This window comes from Platalea leucorodia (assembly GCF_965183815.1).
Source record: "Platalea leucorodia genome assembly, chromosome: 19".
NCBI classification, from domain to species: Eukaryota; Metazoa; Chordata; class Aves; order Pelecaniformes; family Threskiornithidae; genus Platalea; species Platalea leucorodia.
In genome coordinates, this window is record NC_138841.1 from 4,980,336 (window position 1) to 5,007,133 (window position 26,798).

The 26,798-nt window shown below is 40.6% G+C and overlaps 2 protein-coding genes across 2 annotated transcripts; one reads left to right on the forward strand and one right to left on the reverse strand.

Moving 5' to 3' along the window:
* Positions 1-1,675: 1,675 nt before the first annotated feature.
* Positions 1,676-5,525, reverse strand: SIKE1 (suppressor of IKBKE 1). The gene is given in 5 exon segments (XM_082330374.1): positions 1,676-2,013; positions 2,376-2,489; positions 4,599-4,741; positions 5,101-5,245; positions 5,247-5,525. Coding segments are annotated over 5 exon segments (684 nt in total). The 5' UTR covers positions 5,439-5,525; the 3' UTR covers positions 1,676-1,923.
* Positions 5,526-19,424: 13,899 nt separating this feature from the next.
* LOC309598944 (bile acid receptor-like) lies at positions 19,425-26,617 on the forward strand (the record flags this gene model as incomplete). The annotated part of the gene is made up of 10 exons (XM_082329971.1): positions 19,425-19,515; positions 20,729-21,094; positions 21,726-21,866; positions 22,487-22,626; positions 22,716-22,820; positions 22,918-23,017; positions 24,200-24,328; positions 24,846-24,965; positions 26,017-26,130; positions 26,379-26,617. 10 exons carry the CDS (start codon positions 19,425-19,427, stop codon positions 26,615-26,617), a joined length of 1,545 nt encoding a protein of 514 aa, XP_082186097.1.
* Positions 26,618-26,798: the final 181 nt, after the last annotated feature.

A 26,798-nucleotide genomic window follows, 5' to 3' on the forward strand; every position in this document is an offset into this window, starting at 1 on the left:
CTCTAGGAAGGGAGACAAGCATTGGCCTCAGTTAAATCCACCCCAAGTTCAAGTAACAGAGGGAGACGTTTCGTATGTGCATTTCAAGCACAGCAAGAGTAGAATTTTCAGTCCTGACGCTTGAGTCCAGTTTTCAACATGAGCTGAGCAAGTTCTTCTGAAAATGCCCAGCAGCCCCTAAGAATTGTATACAATCGGACATTTACAGTCACAGATCCCCTACTTACAGATCCAGAATAGGACAGTAGCAAATGGAACATATTTAAACTTCCCCTGCTAATTATGGCCCACTACTAATTAACAATAAACTCATTAGTCAAAGCAACTGCTATTTAGTTTCCAGTTTTTCAGGCTGCACAACTAGGCAATTAGAAGAACGTTAACCTACACTAGGACAACACAGGTAAAAATGCATCGTCACAGGCATTTCAGATGATGTTCATTTAAAAGAGAGAAAATGCAACATTTTTGGTCATTGTAATATTTCATTCAGGCAAGGTAAAACTTAAGAGGGGTGTGGAAGGCTTGGGTACATGCAGAACAGACGGAATTATCCCCAGGATTCACAAAACAGAATACGCTTGAGAAAATACTGCCCACTGGGTTTTTTTATTCCCTCTTAAACAATTCCTAATAGAAAAGGATTTTACACAAGAATACTCCTGTACAGAAATCCCTTGTATCTACCAATCTTGCTGGATATTCCAAATGGTTGCAAGAAAACGTCTCTTAATAAGCACAGGAACGGAAATCACCTTCTGCATCTATTAAAATTCTCACTTGGGAAAAAGTGGCATAAAAATTTAAACTAATATTGGAAATGAGATGTTTATTGTTCTTGGAGGATTATTCTTTGATCACAGGTAAGAAAGACAGAAATCTTTATATAAAAATGTCATTAAAATATCACAATATTGATAAATTCCTACAACACTGCAACTCTAATTTCACTTAATATAGGATTCTGCAATAACTATGTAACATCTGTCACTAGACTTACCTGCGATGTAACATTAAAAACATGTCTACGCGGTTGGTTTTGGTTTAGTTCTGAGGCAGACCTCAGCTCGCTCTTCCTGAAGTCCAAAGTGGTGGGAGGCCAAAGAGCTTTGATCTGAAAGCGCTGTGTTCTGTGCGGGGTTTGAGTGCACTGCCTTCAGATCAGAGCTAGCCACTATCCACATACCTTGGAGCATTGGTAAAGCCGGAACAGGTCTACCCATAAAAAAAAGTCAGATACGCAACGTCCTTCAAAAACGCACAGGTGTCAGAAAGCGTCACCCACTCTGATTTTCACCCCTAAATCAAGGTAAAGTATGCTCCTTATATGAGTCGCTACTTAAAGTGCTCTGTTGCCTATCTGCTGTTGTCTTGATCTGCTTCTGAGCAGTTGTCCAAGTAACAATGTTAACCCAGGCAAACACCGTTAGCTCTTCAAAGCACAACAAAAGCTCTGCGTGCCTGCTTTGCGCAGGCAGAGCAAAACGTGTACCTACCATTTACAATGTAGTTTTTCAATAATCTCATTCCTTCTATCAAATAAAAAAATCACAACCCGTATTATGTTCTCTAGCTACTGACAAGGTGGATTTAAGTGCCATCTGCACAGTTGGAATTATTACCTAAAGCTCATAAAGATAACACACGGGAGAGGAAATAAACAATCACAAGGGAGTACACATCATAAATACTTCATTGTTAAGCATCTGTACGCTGCAATTACTAAGACGGCGCAGCAATGCAAGCCTTTGCCATCAAGAGTATGTAATTTCAGAAAAATGCAGAGAAAACAGCCCACACATTTTGAAAGATAAAACAAACATACAAGGAAACACCTGAAAGAACAAATCAAAACCCATCCTTGTAGGGTAGTTTCATAATAGTCTCTGAAGTCAAGATTTGGAGATAAGGTTATTTTGTGACCTAAGCTTCACAGTCAGGCAGATCTTCTCTCCCCACCTCAAAAGATTCTTTGCTGATTGACAATAGTTCACGCAGCTCTTTGTTTTCAAGCTGCAAAATCAATATTTTTGCTGACATAGAAATGAGCTAATTCACAATTAAAGGACGATAATCTTTAAATAGCCCCACTCCTTCACAGCTAAATAAAACACTGATTTTATAACGTAAGCGTTAATACAGTGCTAGCAAGAAGAGAACCACATCATTTAAAGCTTGTCTTTTGCCCCGGCTTCATATATGTAATACAAACATCAAGAACTTGAAAATAAACAGATCATGTTCTGCATTTCCTGATCCCACCCCCAAATTTTTGATTGTTAGAAATCCTTGACACATACAAACGTAGAAAGTCAAGACTAAGTCTAGAGACTCCCAAAGCTTGATCTATCCTTAGCAATTGTAGCTGTTCTTACCTCCAACTGAGCTAGTTTCTCCTGAACTTTAAAGAACTGATCATCATCGACTTGAATAGCTTTTCTCATCACCTCTCCCATCTCACATATTCTGTCTATTTGACTTTCAATTTCCTGAAAGACATAAAAGTAGTATAGTCAATATGTTCAGGCAAAAGCAGCAGTAATACTTTATCCCTTCTAAATCAATTACTTTCATTATCTTGATTTTGGATTATTTTCCTCTTTTGAATGTTAACCCCTTCCTCCCAAGCACCTGCAATCCTTTCTAACTTGTATAATATTTACAGATGAAAACATGTACCTGATTGTCCATGATCTTGAGTCATCAATGAAAACAGTGAATAGAATTACATCAGTCAGCAAGACAAGGCACCCTTACTTACTAAGACAGAAATAATTTCAAGTGTGACAAGGACCGAGAGAACAGATTCAGGTTCATGCGAATATGATTAGTGTGCAGCAAATTTCATACTGCTTTATTAGAAAAGCCTGATTATGAATTTATAAGAACACCAAATATAAAAGCAAACGAGATTTCAAGACTAAGTAACAGTGTGAATTAAACAGCCTCATCTCAGAAGGAAGCCAAGCAAGGAAACTAAAATAAGTAAGACGAGAGCTTCCTGAGGCAGTTTTTACAGTCGGTCTAGATACAGCTCTAATCCTTTGAAAGATGCATTTTGTTGAAGCTCAGAAATGCACATATAACGAACACTGAAAAATTCCAACATGTAATGTGGCAACAGTTCCTGTTTGAAGAGCGTTCCATTTCAAAATACAGTATTTAGGGAGGAACTCAAATGTGCAAACACAAAAATGTCAGTAATGGGCAAGAAGTAGCAAGACAAGAATCTGGAAGCTTTTGAAGCGTTTTAACATAACATAAAAATATAAGCACTTTGGGGAACATCAGATAATGTTACAGGGTTGAGTTTCTTTTCTCTAAGTGTCAGTGGAAGATAAACGTATCACCAGAGCAGAGAATTCAGTTTTGAATTCCATTGTTCAGAAAATATGTAAACAAATTAGAGCATCTAGAAGAGAGCTGGAGTAACAAGAAAGACTTACATAATCTGGGAAGAAAGAATGGTGTTTTTTTCTAAACAGAAAGATGGTTAGAATAAGAATATAGGTTTTTGAAAGATATTAAAAGGTTGTTACTATTCTCCAAGTGGAGGGCAGGAAAAAACTCATGGACTTCATCTGAAGTACAGAAGATTTTGCCTAGATATTGAGATAGCCTAGGTACGTTCCATCAAAGGTTCCTCCGTTCCATCAAAGGTTCCTCCGGAGTCTCTTCAGCTTTGCATTTCCATGCCATTAAAATGCAGCAAAAGCAGTGCCAGAGAATAATGTTAGAAGTTTTGTTGAAATGTTAAGTCTCGATAAACAGAGCAGTTAAACCTAAGCAAGCACTGGAAGCAAGACATTGCTACACTACTTAACTTCAGATGACCTAAGCAACACAAAACAGAGAACTAAGAGTTGCTACATCAGTGCAGAGAGGTATGTGCAAAGAGTTAGGCTGGCTCCAATTCCAATTAAAAAACCACAAGACACGAGATGTCACTAGGTTGAATCAGCTTGCTGTTCTCTAATCACATCAAAATGCATTTTAACAACCTAACTTAATTCATAAGCCTTAAATAGAGTTAATGTTATTATATTGTTATTAGACACCTAAATGTAAAACAGGCAGCAGTTATCAGTAGCCACACCTTAGGGTTCTGAAGTCACTGCACCCAACATGGACAAAGGGACACTGTTAGGCCATGGCACAGAGTATCCGAATTTAAAAGCATTTGGGAGCAATGATTTCTTAATTTAACATACGGCAGCTCACAAGAGCTTTAGGACGTTCTTCTCCCTTTGTTACAATTACTGAACAGGAACAATAACAACTCTGATGGCTTGGATTTTACTGTAGAGAATCACGTGCATTAAGCTTAACCCAGGGAATTTACCACCTAGCGCACAAAGAACAAGCCTTCATCTGGGCCGTGAAAGGGCTATGCTTTTCAGTGTCATCTGTGATACCTGCTACAGCCTGTGTGCTGTAAAAGGAATAGAGAAAAAAATACCAGCAAAGAGAGACAAGAATTTCAGAAAATGTATTTTGGAGCACAGACCTTCCATGAATGGAAACAAAGGTTGTATGAAAGCAAGTAAGAGACAGGGAAGAAGGGTCTTGAGCCCTCTTCTGTCCCCATCCCATCTTACCAAGGAATTAGCCTGATGAACTTTCAAGACTGGCTCTGCATCTTCACCTTTTCTCCCTTGCAAAAGCTGTAACATCTGCTTTCTGTATTTGCTCATGATGAGCTCTAACGCATCTTGGTGCTCCTCCAGCGAGATCCACAGCTCTGCAAAATACAGTATGTCACTGCCACAAGCCACAAGCGCTTTTTCACAGCAATGGCAGCAGACGCCCAGGGGTACTCGGTACCGGCTGCTCGCTTGATTCGAGCCACCCCTCGACAGCGCGGCCCTGGGACCCCGGCCCGGGGCAGCTGGCTGCCCGCACCCCTCGGTTAGCCAAGAAGCCACCCTGAGGCCGGCAGCCACCCAGGCGGCCAGCGAGGCTGACAGGAGGCAGAAGAGCTCTCCCGGGTCCCATGGAGAAGCCCCCTCCCGCCGGGGCCACCGAGGGCGCAGGCACCCCCTGCACAGCCCCCCCGATCCCCCCCCCCGGCCCGCGGGGTCCCCCCGGCCGGCGGCTCACCCCTGTTCTCCTGCTGCAGGTCGCGGATCTGCGTGTTCTCCTGGGGCAGCAGCACATGCGGCCGCAGCCGAGGCGGCTCGGCCCGCTCCGCCGCGGGGCCCCGGCCCTGCGGAGACACGGCTGTCGGTCCGGCCGCCCCGCCGCCCGCCCTCCCGCCCGCCCGCCGCGCCCGCTCTCACCTTCTCGGCCCACGCCGCGCCCGCCTCTCTCATGGCGGCCACCCGCTGGTGCAGGACGGCCGACTGGTCGATGAGCGACTCGGCTGCCGTGTCGTGCTCCTTCAGCCGCTCCAGCAGCGTCTTCGCGTCCGTCAGGATCTTCTCGATGGTGCAGCTCATGGCGGGCGCCGAGGCGAGCAGCGCCGCTCACCGCCGCCGCGGGCCCATGCCCGGCGGCGCAGCCCCTCGCCGCCGCCGCCACCGGCCGCGGGCAGACGCCGCCGCCGCCGCCGCCGCGCGTGCGCAGGCGCGGGCCGGAGCGCGAGCGCCGCTCGGATGGCGCGCGGGGGCCAAGCGCCGCCTGAGCCACGGCCGCCAGAGGGCGCCCTCGCCGGAGAGCGCGCGGGAGAGCGCGCCCCCTGGCGGCGGGGGAGCGCGCCCCCGGCAGGCAGCGGCAGCGCCGTTTCACCGGGAAAATTCAAAGCCCTGGTGCCTTTTTTTTTTTTCTGTTTTGGCTGCTTTGGGCTGGAGGGGACACCGCGCTCCCTCGGGAAGCAGCACCGCAAAGCAATCCACATGGGGCCAACGTCTTCACCCTTCTAACGTGCGTTTATTCTTTACAGCCGCGCCCCGCACGCGGCTCCCAAGGATGCGCGTTCTCAGTCGTGACGGCCCACGAGTCTGCCGCGACACGGCCCTTCGAGGGGCAGCCCAGGTGGAAAGCCTCTGCCTCAGATGAACGCGCTCTGTGTGGTGCAGTCTGTTTGCAGAAGGGCATCTACCCTTGACCCAAGGGGGCTCTGGTTATCTTTTTAAATACTCCCTTAAACAGTCCGTGATAAATTCTGGGCTGAGGTCTGTTGAGCTGTCATCTTATCTAATATTCTTGTTTGTCCCTTTTAACAGTAAACATCCTCTACTCAAGTTAAAATAACAAGCTTTGTAATGCTGACTTGCTGCTTTGATATTTATTTGCTAACTAAAGCTACTGTTAGTGATCTGTGATGTCCTTGATGCTTTGCTTAACTTTGTGCCACAAAGATTTTTATTTAATATTACCAACTTCACTAATAATGTTTTCAACAATAATGTTTTAACAGGACTCCCTTTGACTTGAGTCATCTTTCAAGTTTAAATCCCCATTCAAACAGAGGCATAAGAAAAATCCAGGATGTTTTATCAAAGTTTCTTTATGATCCTGGAGATAATCAAGCCAAGTGCAGAACTGCTGAATAAGATCATTTTATTCATACAATCCAGAAGAGAGTAAGCAGCTGCACTTGGAGTATTTAATCAGAATCAGATTAATTAGTAAAGTATGAGATATATTTTGCAAATTTGGGAAAGGTAACGCTGCTTTATAGCAACTTGTGTGGAACTGAAGGTCTAGACCATGCTTTATCGCATATTTTAACTTCTGGTCCTTCCTTATTTTTCGTCTTATTAAAGAATACTAAAAAGTTAAGACAACTTGTTATCAGAATTCCTTTTTCATAATGGGTGATTCATTTTGGAAAAGTGGCAAATATTACTGTATTTACCATTCTGGTTATGGAACAAGTTGGCAAAAGATTGCCCTGAGACAGAGGTGACCCCCTCCTAAGTTGCAGTCAGCGCTCGGGTCCCCTGCTCCCCTGCCCGGCCCCACTGTTCCATCCCCAAGCGACCCCACCTCGGCCGCTCCGCGCCTGCGGTTGCTTCACTCTGCCCACACGCCCAACTCCGTGGCTGCCCTTAAAGCCTCTGCCAGCGCATCCACTTTTGCAGAGCCTTTGAGCAGCCACAGGGAGTAGGCCTGATGCAGCTACATGGAGTAGATGTGTACCAGATCAGCGTCTTCCCGGTTTTCACCTTATTCAACATAAGGAAGTTCTGTGAAATCAAACATTCAGTCTCTAAGGTTCCACTGAATTCAGCTCTATAGCGGGGAGGCACTCAGTGAGCCATTTAGAAATGCAGCACTGGAAACTCCGATTCACATCTGTAGGCAGTCAGCTAAAGGAACAACCTGCTTGTGCAGCGCCAAGGATCGTTACACCTCAGCAGAACCTGCACCGGGATTGTATGTATGAACCCCTGGCCTGTTCTCTTCCTTGTGTTTGTACTTATGATTTAATAGGCACTTTTCCCTGGCTTCAGAGATGACATCCTGGCCTTTCATGCCAAGTAGAGGCAAGCAAGGGAGAACAACGGCCAGCACTGCTCTATCAGACTTCCATTTCAGGCCCGGTGCAGTCCCTCTGTGGGATTCTGTCTGCCTGAAATAAAACTACAGAATGAGAAGAACACGGGAGTCCACGGAACTACCACCACACAGCGCTCAGTCTTGTGTTCTCACTCACGGATGTGGCTCGCCCCCTCTCCAGCAGATCTTTTGACACAGAATAATTTGTTCAACTTCCAAAGGACAGTAGAAGAAGCTAGCGTGGCGCCAGGACACAGATCGGATCCCAGTAGGACAAAGCTCCTTGATTTAAATGCTGGGAATGCTTGTCACCAAAACTTCTAGTATGTAGCAACAGAGCTTAAACAAATCAACGGATGAGCATTTTCTGAGTAGTGGTGTCTTATAATTCCTTTGGCTTATCACATCAATTCTGTGTAAACTGAAGAGAATGTATAAATTTGGCCTCTCAAACTTTTTAGTGTTTAACTTCAATTCGATTAAACACTTATGTATGTGTACAAAGTGAAAAATGAGGTTACAAGAGGTTAATGCTTTAATGCTTTTAATAACTCTTAACCACATGGCTGTATTTTGTCAAACAGAACATGGATTTGTTCTAGCAGGAAAAGTATACGCTAGATAGAAGCATATTGAGGCTCTCCAAAACACCAAAGCTGCTACAGAACCAAAACCATTTCTAGGCCATCTTTGAAAAATCATAAATAGTATTTCTGTGATGGAATAAATACATTGCATTTTTGAGTACAGCTGAGGAGGTTCTTGCTCACAGTAGGGAAATCAAAAAGGAAAGAAATCTAGACAGACCAAAAGCACAGAAGTAATTAAAGAGACTGGTGGCAGGCACGGCACAGAAGCCTGAGCACAACACGCTATCTGTAAAGCCGGGATGAGTTCAGGCATCGGCACTGAGGATGTTAAAACGATGTGCACCAGGTGATGCCCGTGACTTAGCCAGAAACGGGCAGCGGAGTAAATGAGGGATAAGAATGCACAGAGGAATTGACCGGTAGAAAATGGCAACATCTGTGACAGATTGAGTGGCATCTAAATGCTGGAAGTAGATAAAAGAATAAAGGGCAAATTTCCAGGACAATTCTTGGGTTTCAGGTAAAATCATGTTAACTATAAATGTGGTCAGCACAGTTTGAAAAATTTTGGCTGAGTCTCTGCAAGTGCAAGTCTCACATAGTAAAGCAGCAGACATTAGCTTTTCAAAGGCTGAATGTGCATTGCTCATTTCCACTGCAAGTCCTTCCTTGAGTGTCCCACAGCCAAATATTTCAGCAGCTACAGCTTGTTTAAAAAGCAAAACAGGCTTCTCTCTCACACCACACATCCCAACACTTTTTCACTGCTTGCTTTCGAAATTAAGTGATGGTGTTAACACAATCATCAGCTACTGTCACAATTTCACTGGTATTGCCCTCAACAGAATCTGAGGCACAGAGACTCACAGACCAGGAGGCCAAGTGAATCCTCTCTTGCCCTTCCCAGCCTATACTTCAAGGTGGATTACTGTTGCATAAAACAGAGTCATTCTGTGACAAAAGTTATTACCAAGAAACTCAGTCTTATTGTTCATCTTAATTATCCTGCTTTGATAAATCTTGAAGAGTCACCCATTGCACCACAGCATTTACATTTATGAGTCTAATATTCCTTTTACTATTAAAACAAATGTCCTTAAGATGGAATCCAGGCTGGAAAGAAGGGAAAACATTATCGTTGATAAATGGATATATCCAGCTATTTCAGTCTCTCAGCAGCAAGACTGTACTGCTGATAAAATGCTGACCAAGGGATTCCACAATAATTATTTTGTAATGCTTAATACAGAGTGTCAAGATATTCTGCTTTATGGAAATCAGGCCCAGGGCTTGGCTTCTCTTTGCTGTACCTACAAAGAAGTACAGTCATTTAAGAAGTGCTTAGAGTTACATTTACAAGTATTCTCTATGAACTATCAGTTCTGAGATCATTGCAGGAGACTGTAATCCAGCTTTAGTTGCTATCTTTACTTTCTTTCACATTGTGCCTTGCTGAATATCGATGCACTGGAGCATTTTATTGACAAATCTTGGTCTTCCTGCCATGGGGAAACACACAGATGTGGCACAGGGTATTGAAAGGTGAAGATGTAAAGATACCCATACATCTTGTTAGTGTTGAATAGATGGGCTTATTAGTACCTATTCTACCTTCAGGCAGTGGCACTGCCCTGCGTACCAAGCTTAAGAGAATGCACAGAAGGAACAGGAACATTTTGTAAGCTGTCTTGAGATTTTCAAGCAAGTTTTAATCAGTTTGGCTCCTTCATTAAAATTCAACATAAGTAAGTCAAGTGTTTAGCTCTTCAAGATTTGTGAAAAGCCTGTAAGCAAATACATAGTGAAACTAACCAACAACTTCATGATTAAGAAAAAAAATCAGTCTTAAAAAGACCAAAATTGTTTTTCCTCTCTGGTCTGATATAGTCTCCCATTATTTCATCCCATGAAAGCATTTAAGAACTTAATGAGAACTTTCATCTTCTCCTGAGTTATTTCTCTTCTAATTTGACTATGACAATTTGTCTGATACATTTGATGCAAAGCAGAAGAGTATTTATATAATCTAACACTAAACCCACTGAATGAACACATGCTCTACAATGCTTAATGGGACCTGTTCACCGTATAGATCCCCCTGCCACCCCTTTTGGGGGAATAGTTGAATAATTTCCTATCTGAACACTATATAAATTCAGGTTGAAAGGTGCTGCCTGATGAAATTTCCCTGGCTAGTCTCATTCTCATTCCTCTGCTGAAACATATGGTTTTGCTCTGTAAAGACTATTTTTCTTTAATTTTTGCAAATAACTGTACTGCTTTAAAAAGCTACATGTAGCAAAGATAAAAGTTTTGCAAACCAGTGCTCAAAGGAAATGACACACAAACCTTGTTGCTTGAAGCTACAAAAATGAGTACATGTTTAAAAGCTACAGAAGGGGGGAACTATTGGGTGAACTTGTAGTACAAGTAGCTTTTTTTTTTTAATGCTTTGTTTCATCATTAGAAGTATTACATTGGATCTTAAGCACTGCAGTCTGGCTGGGGCCCCATCCAACGGAGGCCATACATGTATGCAGAAAAAGAGAGTCCCTGACCTACTACACTCACATTCTTAAGTTTCAAGTGACCCAACCAAGGTTCTCTCCCTGCTGCAGGCAAAACAGGCAAATAATGACAACAAAACAAGCACATGTTTCTTAAAATTCTAGGTTAATCACATTTTAGGCAAATAACAACATAAACCCAACCAAGTAATCTTTGACAGACGATCCCATGCCTCTTCTGTTCTTTGCAACCTTCCTCGTACCTGATGCCTACACACAGTTTAGTACCTGGCCCACGCAGGCTTCCTTTGCCCGTCCTCAAGTTTTGCATCCAAATTGTTGGTGAATGTGCCGAATACAACAAGGGACAATTTCCTACTACTGTAGCTTCTGGACCTGATACTATCTTGGAACATGTGATCCAATAATCCAAACCACCACATACAACAGATACGCATCCTATTCAAATTAAATCTTTCTCTCTGGTGAGAGTCAGGAGTGCAAGATAACACCGATCTGCAAAAATGTTAGTCGTGAGGCTTTGTGCTGTTTCTCACCCAGGGCTGAGGTTCATCCATGCAATGCAGAAAATCCTAACAGTGCCAGAACCACTGCACCTTTTGAAGATTAATAAATAATCCAGAATAGAGGGTGAACAGAAAGCTTGCAGTTTTTTCCTGAGTTCCTTAACAAATTGTAAATGCAAGTGGCTCTCAGAACACAAAATTTTTGCCATGTATTTGTCTGCCAGTGTATTTTATGCCTCTAAACCATTTTATTTCTCTAAAACAAAAATAGGTAAAGATTAAGCTAGATCACTTTAATACATAAGCTGTATTTTTAATACTCAGCTTGCTTTAATATTGTTCCAAAGGGTTTACTAACAGGAGAGACTTAATCCTGTAATGAAATAATCTGTATTTCAATATAACCTTTAACTCACATATAACAACGATTACTGTAATTAGCAATTAGCTTTCCAAAGGCTCCCAATTGTTTAGTATTTGACTCTTGCTTTCATCATTTAATGATTTACAGTAATGAGCTGGAACATCAGGATTTTGTACTGAAATGGCCAAAATAGTTGTCCAGGCATCATTGCCCTCATGTGACAGATCTCAGATGTTTTCGTGAAAAGTTAGCCAAAAGCAATAGACAATGCCATCACTTCTGTTCCATTTTTACTGAAAAACAACAACAAAGTGACCGTAATGACTTGTAGTCAGAGTCTCAGTAGCTTTTGAAGGACTGTTACTTTGCTGAGATTCTGCCCTTTGTTTAAGTTTTGTTTGACAAATGCTTTATAAATGAGCAGAAGAGGTGGTTTATGTTTCATTAATGAGGCCGATAGTGGTTAATTACTGAAGTTACGTAAACAATCCAATACCAGATCAAGCCGAACGGGTCAGTTATGTAGAGAAGATCCAGCTGGAGTAGATATGATTTCCTTTAACTATTCAGATACCAAACAAGTTAGAGAGATCTAGAATCTCTAGTTCAGATGAACAAGGAATTCTGCTTAGCTTGAAAAAGCATTCTCTTAACAGGTATCGATCTAGGGAAGCTCTTTCTTGATCTGCAGTTTCAGCACTCATCAAATTCTTAGACCTCACGGCATAAACGCAGAGTTTCTATGTAGATTAGACTGCACAGAAGGTCACACTCTACACTAATGATGGAAATGAGGCTGCAAAAGCGGTGCAACGCAATGTGTTCAGGTCAGACCAATGTCATCAGCGTTTGTCTACGGCAAACATGTGTGTCCCTTATTCTCCACTTCAGTGGCACTTCTAGAGTTTGGCTTATGACAGGAGCTTGTTCAGCTAATATTTTCAGGCCGTAACTACGAGTAACATTTTGTTTACTCACCTCTAAAGCATGCTTGAAGTATATGATTATTTCCTTTGCCCATTAAAACAGCACTGGCCATGTTACTGATCAGAGACTTTTATCGGTGTTTCACAAAATTGACGAACGTAAGGAAAAATAACAGAAAACAGAGCTGGAAGAGATCTCAAAAGTCCTTTCTCCTCCTTTACAGATCAAAATAACTCAGAGAGAACAACTCGTAAGTTCTATCGGGTAGCCCAAACTGATCTTCAAAACATCCAGTGATGAAGATTGTACAGGCAACTTATTCCAGTGCTATTTTTACCACTGTAATTGCTTTCTCTAGTATCTAACTTAAATCCTCCTTACTCCTAAATAAGCTTTTTAGTTCTTGATTCTTTACAAGCATAGAAAACAGTTTATTTTCCTCTTCTTTGCAGCAGTTCTTATGCGACTCAAGTGGGCTCTCAGGTCTCCCGTTTTTATTGTCACACTAAGCTTTGAACAGGAGAAGCGATCTGTTAAAATAATGTAAATACATATATTTAACACAGACCAGTCACCTGGTCTGAATCACTACATGACTATGCAAAATATTTTTATTACCATAGCTATGAAAATAGCATGTGGGTTGGAGTAAATGGTCACGGACTAATACTTAATGTGGCACTGCAGTTTACTTCTACTACAACTAAGTTTTAGGTTCTTATATACTTATTTTAGAAATTGAATTTACTCTGAATGCACTAGGTTTTATAACACTGAACAGAATGGGGATCAGATACCTTCTAAAAACCTGGGCTTCAGACTTAAGTTTCCCCAAAGTCAACAGGCTTTAAATACCCACGTCCCCTACGTACGTTTGAACAGCATACCAGCAAGGTATCTTCTATCAATCAGAAAAAGTACTCAAGAAAAGTCAGTACTATTTAAAAACTAAAAGCAATATTTCACAATCCTCTGCCTGTTTTTCCAGCTTTCATGAGAAAGGCTGAAAAGCTGGATGAAAAAGCCAATGGTATATGTGAAAGAGATGCTGCTATGAAAAAAATCTTAGTTCTAACAATTGTAAATTCTTCCTTTTTACCACTGAAGTTTTTTTGACATCTGAGTAAGTTGCTGCACAAGGCTGTTTTTACCAGGAAGAGAAATGCTGATCATAATTAAACTTACAAGATCATTGCCTCTACTGCACAATCTATGCATTCCAGCCCTCTGTCACCACACATCATCAATGCAGAGCATTTGAAAGCTCAAAAAATCCCACAAGATGCTCAAATAACATCTGTGAGTCAATCTTCTTGTTCTTGAAAGCCAGACTCAACCATTCCACCTCCAAAGACCAACAGATTCCTAAATGGTGCCACACTATATGGAAATAAATTGCATGCTCTTCCCTGGAGCCTATGGAATACATATGACTCTCCTTTGAAGGGTAATGTCAGTTTGCTGTGTATTGTGCCACAGATCCATGAAAACCTATTGTCCCTAAAGACTATTTTAAGTGACTTTGCAGTAAGATAACCAACAGGAAATTAGTTTTTCCCTTTGTCATCTAATTCCATGAAGTACACAACAGAACCATGTTTTCCTGAAGTAAATCGAGAATTGCTTTTACACAGAAGAAAAGTAACCTCCTTCTGGAGTTAGTATGTTTGCAACCTGCTGTGCATCAGGTTAGGGAGCAAGTGTAATGACAGGATACCTAACAAGAGAATGCCCTATCCAAAAGATCACATCTAGTATCTAGGAAATGATGAAAACCTTAAACTGTAATGATTAATTTATTAGACATCATTAATAATGGAAATACTTGGGTTTTTAAGAGTGAAATTTTGCAGAATTAGTGGCAACAAAAGTTGCTAACAACCATTTTCTGTCATGGGGGCAGGCGTGAGCCCTGTCTGTGCTGCAGCAACACAGGTGTGTCAGAATTAGAATAGGGAGAACAAGGTAAGGGGTTTGTGTTTGGAGGTACTGGCCTAATCAAGTGTTTCCAAATTCAATTCTTATGTCATGTAGATATCTCCAAATAATACTACTGCAATATTTTCTCTGCCCAGGAAGTGACCGTTATCCATTAACACTCACACATGTCAACGTTAAGCAATCAAAATGGGAGAATTTTAAATTCTACCAAGAAAGCAGAATATTTAGTAATTGGACAGGGAGAACTCTGGGAAACAGTGACGTGAGGGTCCTCATGGCCTCTGTCCCTGATGACCCAGTTATTATTTGATTTATGTGGACTTGCAGCTGCCCTTGCTTCGACCCCAGAAAAGGCTGTGTGGGAAGTTTGTGTCTCAGAGCCACAGCATTGCTCTGCGGAGTGTCTGGAGCCTAGTGTGTGCACAGAAACTGATAAATAGGGAAAAGGCCCAGTTTGCTCCAGCTGGACTCAGAGCTAGGATCAGCGCTACAGCGCAGCGGACTCAACTCTGGAAGCAAGAAACTCTCTGGAACTACCGTAAGTATTTCATTTACTTCTCCGAATGCTCTGGGATTATAAATTGTTGCTCCAGCCATAAATCAATTTGCCATGAGAAAATATTTCAGGCATTGGGCTTTTTTCTTCTTTTTCCTTTTTTTTTTCCCTTTCTTTTTAAACGTTTGACTAAATGAAAATAGAAACCATATACTTTTAAATTTTATATCCTACTGCCAAGAATTTGTTCCAACAGTACTTCATTTGACATACAGAGTGAAGTAAAATGACTTTTAAATTCAATTATTTGTTTCCCTTCCCCAAAGTACCTGGAAAACTCTAAGTTTCAAACAACCTCTAACCTCTTATTTTACAATGTATAAAAATTATAACTTTGAAATAATTATTCATAGGGTAACAATTCCAAAGGAAGATTTCAAGATAATTGCAACACAGCCCATTAGTGAAATAAGTCAATTCCTATTATGGTTATTATAGGACAAGGAAGGAACACATTTAATGAGAAGTGGGATTTCTTCAAACAGCAGCTTTGGGGAGCTTCTTGGCACATTAAAACCAGGAGAAACAGATAAAACCTTAATAATGGATATAAGCTGCATACAGGATCAATCAAGTGATCCTACAACTTCCCCTGCAAAATCATTCTTTAATTACAGTAATCAGTGATTACAGAATTGCTTGAGTCAAACGGAATATATCACTTGGCATCGCGCATAGTTCCACTGATTGTGCTCAGTTAAAATTTTTTTCAGTTTTCAGTTTAAATTTCACAAATTAAAAAATTAAGCTATACTTTCCAGAAGCAAAAAAAGTGATTAACACCGAGATTGAAATGTGCTATCTAGTTCCACTACATGACCATTAACATGCCACAAGGTACGTTAAATAAATGTTGAAGACCTTCAGTCTGAGTTCCTAAAATTCCCTGTAAACAAGAAATTTTCCTATGACTCAACTGTCAAAATATTTACAATAGCAGTTGAAGTACTGTCAATACATACCTCTTAAAGAGCTCCCTGGAGCCTCTTCTACAAGAAGTATGTTTTGCATCTTAATAAATTTAATAATATAAGTTGATGATGTTACTTTATGATATGGTATTTCATAGCAATAAAACTGATAAAAACACCATCTTTCACCATAAATAACAATAGACGGACAGCATGTCTTCTGGTCTGAATGCATACATTCTGTTAAGTGACTGGTTTGTCATTCCACTTTACTTTTATCAATTAATGGCTTTTCTTCTTTTTCTTTAATGGCTTCCATCTTTGATAAATTGAAAAGTCTTTCAGTTAGGACTAATAACTGAATGTTGCTGAATTTCTGTATTAGATGGATACCCATACCCTCGAATCAACATACATTCCAGTTTATATTGAATGTTATTAGTTCAGAAGACTGATTACTGTTAAAACTAAGCCTGTAAAAGTGCAACATTTTCAAATGTGCTTAAGCAGCCTAGAGTCTAGGTCACATCTTCTTCTGGAAAAAAAAAAAAAAAAATTAAATTCTCCCACTTGTAGAGGCTTTTAAAATTAAAAACACACAAACAAACACACCCCCCTGCAAATGACCAGGATTTCACATGTGAAAATACCCAGCAGAAACATCACCTCAGAAGTAACTGAGAAGAAGGAAAAGCAGGGAACAGCATGTGCCTTTATGCAGACATTTTCTTTCAAGTCAGCATGTCTGACTAAAGACTTTCATCCTAACTGTTACTGCTTGTGATACTACAAAACAAGTTATTAAAAAATTCATCTTTTGTTTTCAGTGATTTCCACTTTTTAGGCTAAAGACTTTTATGCATCATCTCTGGGAATATATTTCTTTTTTTTTGCTTCCTTTTTAAAGCACTTACACAAAACGTATGGCTATATTTTGAGTACACAGAAAATGGGCACAAAATTTTTTGGTTTGGGAATGGCATGACTATAACTGCCCCAAACACCCAAAGCTTTTACTCCAATCTTATTTCAACTTGTCCAAGTGATTATGTTTTGAAAATGACAACTGGGCATGTATGCTACCTTCTGTCAAGGATTCCACAGCTTCACAGTGTGTAGCTAAGCTCTGTGTGCACGCAGAATTTACTTGCCTGCACGGCAAAGGGTTAATGAGTGTATGTGTGGGCTGAAGAAGTGTCCTTTAGGTCATGGTTCACTCCCAGTGAGGTGTGAGAGATTAGGGATGGCTACTGAACTTCTGAGAGACCAGCATATAATGCATCACGAATTTCAGCAACTCCTGAAGTCCGGAGGAGGCTTCCCTACTGAAGCTGACTGACTCATATATAAAGAGTGAAGGAAAGGTTGTAACACATGACTATGACATCTTATAAATAATCAAAACTTTCCTGTCCTAGAAAATTAAGTTCCTTCCTTACATATCTTTTCTGTTCTTTATATTTTTTGTTTTAAAAAGCGCAATGCTATTTTAGATCGGAAGAACAAGCTTGTTAACGCTACTTCTCAAGTGTCAGAAAATGAAACAGTTAACATTCATGCACAGGCATGACCATTAAGTCTCATTTCAAGACAGTATAGCATTCCTCAAATAACCACTGGATTTACTACTAATACTGTTATAACATTCTCTTAAATTAAGAGCTTCAATTTACAAAGTCTCATTCTAAGCCGGGAATTCTGTGGTTGCAACTGAAAACTTATTAGCCATAAAAATCGGTAAGAGGGGCTAAATCCTCAAATCCATTCTCATACAATACCTAAATGGAGGAAACTTTACCTAATGAAAGTCTGCTTCCAGGATTTAGAATGTTTAATCAAACAACCACCTTGCATTTGGTGATATGTTCTTCATACTCCCAGTATAATATTTTTGTCAGACTGGATCAGTGTAATTTTATTTTAGCTTCTATTCTTTTATTATTTTTATTTAAAGAAACTACCGGAATCCAGAAACACATTTCTTCAGCAAATACACATTTTTGGGGAAAAATGTAGACTTTGCCCAGGCCAAATTGATCTAACTGATAAGGACCTCATGATTCAGTGAGTCACTTCTCTTTCAAACAAATATTTACTAGCAGAGATAACAAAAAAATCAGCATTCCAGCCTCACTGCATCTTTTCACCTTCTGCTGACAACACAGAGAAAGTGTTCGGTTCCAGAGATATGTCCAGTTTTGGGGGAAGGGATGCCTGTCTTTCAAGACATGACTTCAATTCAGATTCCTTGAAATGATATATTCATTTTCTCAGCTGTAGTTAGGTATAGGTATTGCACAAAACCCAACATGCGAGTCTTTCAAGGGAGATCTGTAAACCCAACTTGCTGTAAATTCTCCAAGAGGCATATACAGAGAATCCTGTTGCACACATAGGAGTTTGATTTTTCTATACTTTCCAAATACTTACTTGCCTTTTTCATCTTTTCTGTCTTTCCCGTCTGCTCAGGGAAAGCCTATGAACAGTTCCCTGGCAAACTGTCTTGTAAAGCCCTTACTCAATGGGCATCAGATACAACATACTTTTAACCATTGACACTCTCATACATTCCCCACATGCAGAGGGACAAGGGGGAAAGGAAAATTTTTCCTACTTACTTCTCTAACGGCCACTCCATTTCCACTCAATTGCTAAGCAATACCAGAGATTGTCTATACGCATATGTAAACGTAAACCCAGCTGATGCTAGTGTCCATAAGAATTATGGACATATAAGAATTTTTAGAACACACTTTTTCAGAACCTCTCTATAAAGTGAAATTACTGAAAAATAAGGTAAGTTTTGAACTCAAAGCACAATAGCTATTCTGCACCAACTGTGTCACTGTGAGCTCTCAGTACACTTTGTTATGGTGAACATCAAAGCACCCAACCAGGAGCCCGAGCTCCTTCAATAATCAAGGGACAGAGAAAAGCTCTCCAGAGGGCAATACATCCTATAGGAGACTGAGGTTTTTGGTCTTCACAGGATGCTTTGTACTCTTAAAGGAATACAGGCTCTTAAATTTGGAACCTAATGTAAATTAGGCAGCGCTTAAGTGGGGCAAAGCTGACTTTTACTGCATAGAAGAGTATTTATGTGGGGAAGAAGAGGTATTCTGTGCTGGCCTTTCCAGGATATTTTCCTATATTTACTTGCTTCAAATTTGCATAAAAAGTGAATGAAGCAAATTCACTAAAAGCCCATCTTTGTGCAGAAACAGAACATCCACCACATCCACGTTAGTGCAAATACCCTAACTCATTCTGAAAGTAAGTTTTTTCTATCCAGTGAAGCTCCTTTTAATCTCTTTCTAAACTAGAGAACCTACCAATGATTAGTCTGATTCCCCCAATAGTTTCGTGTAAAATTAGGAGCAAAACAGTTCTAAATATAACTTGGAAATTTAGGAATGGACTCTATCCTGAATCCATACTATTAGGACAATCAAATGTTTTGCAACCTCACTGAAAGTATTACGTGACTTCACACATACCACTGATTTTCTTATGATCTGCAAACTGTTTCATATTCTGGAGTTTTCTGGTCTTAGCTCTGTAGCTAAACCTACCCAGCAATTCCTTCTCACGTGATGTTTCTCTTAATTTTCCATCTCTCTAGGTTGGCTTCTTAAAAGTCTATCACGTAGCAAAGTGAATGAAACAGTGCAGCTGGGAGCAGAATATGGCAAACACATTTGTCACTGTACCTGATGGGTATTGTCTTCCTGAGCCCATACAGTATTATGGTGAGTGAAGCAAAATTTTTATATTATGGAAAAGCAGTAGAGTAAAATGAACATCTGTGGAAATTCCCATTATTTTCTTCATTTTAGTTTATCTTTACAAGCTCTTAGAAGCTACATATTTGACTATCAAGCCCATACTGAAAGTGTATTGCAATATACTAGCATGTGCTTAACAGATTTTCGTACACAATGTGATTATGCTGACTGATCATTTCTTATAAACATTACTGGTGCTGTCTCCCTTTCACTTGCATGAAGAAGACACAGGTTTTATTACAGTACTCCAGATACATTAAAAATACATAATGATTATTCTATATCTTATAGAACTATAATTGCAATAACTAATTTGATTCTGTATGAGTAAAAGCAGTACCCAAAGACCATTAAAAAGACCTCCAAACTGCTTAAAAAAAAACAAACAAAAAAAACCAACACTTTCCAATTTGTTTTTACAGAGATTTGAACAATCCCAAGGAAGAACAAAACATGATGCATATTGCACAAGCCTTCCTCAGTACAGCTGTGTACATTTAAAGGGGGTTGGATAAAATTAAAACTCTACAGACAGAAAGGCAGGAAGAAGCTCTCTTCATAATTCTGTATATAAATTTGGATAAAATGAAATTTCTTAACTCTGAACGATTTTATGTGGAAAAATACTAAATAAAACAAGCCTCTGCTTTTTACTCTACTAAATTTCAACTTGAAGACTCCTGTCACAGTAATTTTTACCACTCTATAATTTCTGGACCATCTTTCTCAGACTCTTGTTGTGCGACATTTTCAAAATTATGCCTGACATATGTATCAATAACAAACATTTCACTCTAACAAATTTGCTTACTTATGGGAAAATATTCTTCTGTAATGTGGACAACTAATAAAAACAACCTTTAAGTGTAAAATCAAAAGGTAGCCATATCATCAGTTGGCAAGTAATATTCAATTACGTACTAAAAAGAATCCAGTGGCACCCACATGACATTGCCCAAACTGTTACCAAGCCATTATCACTACATCTAAGATTTTACTTAAAAATATCACAGGCAGCACATTTAAAAAGAAGGTATCAGACTGCCCTTCTGAAAATGTGTTCCTCTAATATTTATGATTAAATATTTAATCTATAAAACATTTTAAAACTTTCAAGTAGCTGATGTCAAGGTATTCTTCAGGTTTTTATTTCATTTTCAACCTCTTCTGTATCTAGATGTTTTACCGGAGCACATCAACTATCAGCTGCAAGACACCGATTTTCAGACTGCGCCTTACTGCCAATACTCAACAGTTCAAATTCCTCCTCCAGTATTACAGTCACAACCTTCTCAGTCCCAATACAGCACATATGGCCTGGACTCTCAGTACAGCGACGGGCAGTGTATCATCAGCAACTGTGAATTAAGCAAACCCCCTTTCATGGCTCCCCACATTGACGACGGTGGGTACCAAGGACTGAAACGGCCAAGATTAAACCACTCCTCTTTGAGACTGAAGGGACAGGAGGAGCTGTGTGTTGTGTGTGGTGACAAGGCCTCAGGCTATCACTACAATGCACTTACCTGCGAAGGCTGTAAAGGTAAGAGAACAGGCTGATCCGTATCTTACCCAGGACCATGGCCCTATACTGCTAAACATAATGTTCCACATCTGTGATTTAAGCAAACAGATTTCCCTATTTTTTAAGTTGACGTTTCTACAGAGGATTGTAATTTATCTAAGGAGCCCCTTATCTGACACGCTTACTCCAGATCCACATTTCTATAGCATTTTTTGAAGAAATGCTTTCACAGCGTGTATTTAATATGAGCATTTCATGCAACTGATTTTTGCATTGATTATTCACTAGAATAGTATCATGTTTAAGCAGGTGCTGATTTTCTCAAGGCCAGTTATTATAGATTTACTTCAGTGTTATTAATTTTACTTATTATTAAAATTAAACACAACCAAGTAATAATTACTTGCTACTTATATTTTAACTTGCCATATGGGAGCTGTCTTAATCAGGTAAGGAAAACAGCAATTAATATTAGTCAGAGCGAACAAGACATAACTATGTTGTTAAAAAGCAAATTTAAAATCAAGGTAATGTTCCATTGTAAAAAAAAAAAAACAACAAACAAACTAAAAAACCAAAAAGATCTTTAAATCATTATGAAATAAAGCTCCTTAGATTCCTTCAGTCATAACCTGATCCTTGTCTGTAGGCTTCTTTCGACGTAGCATAACCAAAAATGCAGTATATCGATGCAAGAATGGTGGTCATTGTGAAATGGACATGTACATGCGAAGGAAGTGTCAGGAATGTCGCTTGAAGAAGTGTAAAGCTGTGGGAATGCTAGCAGAATGTAAGTGCTCCTTCCATGCTGGCTACTTTACTAATCAACTCAGATAAAACCTTTTCCAAAGTCAATCCCTTCTCCTCATTAGAGCTGAATGGTATTGGTGTGAACTTCATTTAGCTGTAGGAAAATTTAACTTTGGAGTCTGTAGCACTTGTAGGATCTTCATCTGCAGAAACCACCAATGCTTGGGAAGTATCTCTTGAAGTTAAGAGGACTGCTGTTCAGAGACATTACAAGAAAAAAAAGAAAGTACTAACAAGAGACAGCTAAATATCCTGAACTTTGACAGGACAGCAGTAAGCATATCAGATGTGCTTTTGTATTTGGGGGGGGAAATAAAAAAAAGCACAATAGTTTTTCATGAAAAATTCTCATGCTTGCATGTCACAGAGCCACAAGCAAGATAACATAAGAAGACTGCAAACACTCAGGCCTTTGGTGGATACTGAACACTAACTCGCCTACTGCATAACACATTGCCATATTGTCTAGGAAGCATAGCTCCTTATAGGTGACGGCTCCTATGATGCAAGACTCATGTTATCTATAATCATAAAAGTGATTCTTTCAAATTGTAATTATTTGAAAATATATGTATTGATACACACTTCCATGCCTGGCAGGTTTGCTGACTGAAGTACAATGCAAGTCAAAGCGACTAAGGAAGAATTTCAAACAGAAGAGCAGTTTTCTTTGCAACATAAAACTGGAAGATGAGGGACTGAATAGCAAGCATGTATCATCTACAACAAGATCTGGAAAAGTGGGATATTCTTCTATTTAAAATATCTCTTTTTATCATTTATTTTTGCCCCAAGTCATTGTCACTTGATTGGCTTATTTTTTTAACAGATCCCAGAGAAGATGGAACTTACTCCAGGGGAACATCAGCTTCTTGACCACATTGTAGCAGCACACCAAAAATACACAATTCCCCTTGAGGAAGCAAAGAAGTTTGTACGTATACAGAACAATCAGCCTGCATTGCTAAGTTGTTATTATCCTGAGCACTGTATCTTGGTTATATCAGATGTCTAAACACTCTTTCATGCAGCTACAAGAAACTGCAAGTCCTGAGGAAAGTTTTCTCCGTCTCTCTGAGACAGCAGTTGTCCATGTACAAGTGTTAGTGGATTTCACAAAAAGACTTCCAGGTAAGTTCCTTCCGTTGGGAAATATTACAGAATAGTGTGACTTTTTTTTTTAAGAGGCAGAAACTTTTTGTATTAAGAGGCATGAATCCGAGATAAATACAGGCTTTAAGAAAACTCATTCTACTGACTATTTTATCTTCCAACTCTAACTATCAGGGTTACCATTTACTTGTCATGAGGACAAGTTAGAAGCATTCACTTCAAAAGCTTGCTATGATTAGATTTCTTTTCCATTTCTGACATGAAGTAGAGATATCTCCTGAAAGTACACGGACTTTAAAATACCATCTTGAGTGAATTACTATTTTAACACATTCGCTGAAATCCAGTTCAGTTTGCAATTTATTACAGTCAAAGAAAAAAACAGATGTTCCTTCAAAGGAAAAGGCAGCACAGAAGGGACTAACCTGGTGCTTCTATTCATATTTTCCTTTAATAAAGAACAAGGGAACATGCAACTAAATTCACTACTTTTCAATGTAAAGTTGACAAAATAACATTTGACAGGGAGGCTGATCATTTTTTCATTACTCTTTAAGTTGTAAAACTTATTGACAGAAGTCAATCAACATGTCTAAAGCAGGTATTTGATGTAATTTAGCACTACTGTGGAACAGATCTGAAAGAATGGATGAGCTGTTTGTTTTCTTACGTTACATATCCGGCTTTGATCAGGATTAAGAAAAGAATCAATAAAGTTCCTTTGCTCTTGAATTATAAATGCAGATAATGAGTTTGTCAAAAGATGAACACAATTTTTAAAAAGATCAGGTATCAATGAATAAGGGGAATATCAATAGTCACTAAGCAATGTAGCACATTTATAAGGTATTAGGCCATGTGATATAAATCAGATATTAAGAAGACATTTTTTATAAAGTCTTGCTTTGTCCCAATATTTTTATTTGTATCCTCCTGTGAATCGTCTAACACTGGACACTGACAACTGCACTTTTTTTTTTTTTGGTCTAACTTGCAAACTAGCAAGAAAGATCCCAATAATCTTTGGTATATGGGATTAAAAGCCATCTTTTAACTATGGCTCCTCTTTTCCAGTAAAGGCATTTATTAATTCTTTACTGGAAAGGAAAATCATACTGGAAATCATTTTATCAACTCATGTTAGGGGCTTAAAGGCAGGCACAGCCTTCCTTGATTCTTAACATGTATCTGTCTCTGCAGGATTTGAAAGTTTAGCTAGTGAAGATCAGATCGCGCTGCTAAAAGGGTCAACAGTTGAGGCAATGTTTTTGCGTTCAGCCCAAATATATAACCAGAGAATCAGTGAATGCCAACCATCAACAAGTGAAAGTAAGTTTGACTAACAAGCTTTCTATGAACACCAGTAGGAGGTTCTGCCATTTTGAAACAACTTCCATTCATTTTAATTCACTTAATCTCAAATAATTTCCTATTCAAGCATAGTGGTACTTTGAATGGTACTGGTAATGCCCACAGACCTTCTATAGGCTTTTTTTTCAAAGAGCATACAAAAAAAAAAAAATTAGTTGGATCTCTGTTTTCCTCCCATTGGTTCCAAACAAAGTGCAACATTTTTGAGTGTTTGCACAAATTGTGGGGTGGACAGATAATATTAGCTACATTAATGACATATTAGATATTCTATCAAGTTTAACACAAGAGACATTGACCAACAACAATGCAACAAATGAACTTGGTGCTGGATGCCAAAAAGGACATTTTTTTCTACCTGCATGGGTCTGGGACAAATTCACTCATTTTCAGGTATTTATCTGCAAAGCAGATGCAGACAAATACTTAAAGGCACATTAAGCTTGGCTAGGAACTGTTATCTCTCTTGTTCCAGGTCATGTAAGACTTTCTGATCATGGGACATGTTGTCACATTCAAAACCTTGACAAAACCAACATTTATTCCATGGAAATGTCTCACAATGAAGAGAGTCCAACTTCCACTACTACCACAGGTAATGGAGGTCTCAGAATCAAAATACTTGGGAGTCTTTTGCTTTGCTGGCCTCATTCTTAAATCACGCTGAGCAACACTGTTGGTGTGGCCACTGCTGATTCCCCTCTCCCTCTCCCCTCCCTCGAGCTGCTTTGTTACATGCACAGGCATTACATCGAATCGTTTAGGTTGGAAAACACTTTAAGATCAAGTCCAACTGTTAACCTAACACTGCCAAGTCCACCACTAAACCATGTCCCTAAGCACTCTACTCGTCTTTTAAATACCTACACGTCCCTACACATCTTTTAAATACCTCCAGGGATGGGGACTCAGCCCCTGCCCTGGGCAGCCTGTGCCAGGGCCTGACAACCCTTTCAGTGAAGAAATTTTTCCTAATATCCAACCTAAACCTGCCCTGGCGCAGCTTGAGGCCGTTCCCTCTTGTCCTGTAGCTTGTTACTTGGGAGAAAAGACCGACCCCCACCTGGCTGCAGCTTCATTGAAGGAAGAGGTGGCGTTGATGCTTGCTTATATCCTCGGAAAAAGCCTCAAGCTATATAGAATCATAGAATCGTCAAGGTTGGAAATGACCCTTAAGATCATCGAGTCCAACCGTTAACCTATCACTGCCAAGTCCATCTATACCATGTCTTCGAGCACCGTATCCATCCGTTCTTTAAATACCTCCAGGGATGGAGACTCAACCACTTCCCTGGGCAGCCTGTGCCAGTGCTTGACCACCCTTTCGGTGAAGAAGTTTTTCCTAATATCCAACCCAAACCTGCCCTGGCGCAGCTTGAGGCCGTTTCCTCTCATCGTATCACTCGTTACTGGGGAGAAGAGACCGACCCCCACCTCGCTACATATATATCAAAAGCTCCACAGTACAACTCCAATACAACTTTTGTTACTACTTTAGAAATGAACATGGTTTTCACGAAGTTTCTAACTATTTAATGCAATGGAACAGCCTGAAGCCTTAAAAGATTAGGACAAAGACGATTCATAATAGCAGTGCCTGTGTCTGCACTGAAATAACATTCTGATTATTTTCTTTCATTTTTAAGGTATAACCGAGGAGTTTATTACCGCACTGTTTTACTTCTACAGAAGCATGGGGGAACTGAAAGTGACTGAGACCGAATACGCCCTGCTGGTAGCAACGACTGTGTTTTTTTCAGGTAAACTGGGAGGCGGCTACCTGTTAGGCGTGTTACGACCAGCTTTCCACTTGCCCCAGGCGCTGCCCGCCTCCGCCCGGCGGCCCCGGGCGCTCCCGCCGTCCCCTCGCCCGCCCGGCGGCCCCGGCTGCTCCCGCCGCGCCCCTGCCCGCCGCCCCCCGGGTGCTCCCGCCGCCCCGCCGCGCCCCTGCCCAGCGGCCCCGGGTGCTCCCGCCGCTCCCCCGCCCGCTAACCGCGCTCTCCCCCAGACCGCCCGCTCCTGAGGAACAAGCGGCACGTAGAAGAGCTGCAGGAGCCGCTCCTAGGCATCCTCTACAAGTACTCCAAGATCCATCACCCCGAGGACCCCCAGCATTTCGCCCGCCTAATCGGGCGCCTGACGGAACTGCGCACCCTCAACCACACCCACGCCGAGGTGCTGGTGACATGGAGGACGAAGGACCCCCGGCTGACCTCCCTGCTCTGCGAGATCTGGGACCTGCACTAGGCGACGCCATCGCAGAACCGCGCTCTCCTCAGTGTCGCTGCTCCGCCGCCTCGCTCTCCCGCCTCGATCGCGCGCTTTCGCTTCCCGCCTTTTTGTCCTCCCTCAGCAGCCGGCCAGGTCGGGGCGTCAGCGTGTCCGTCATGAGGTGCTGGCTCTGAGACCTGCCCTTTTCTCCGAGGCC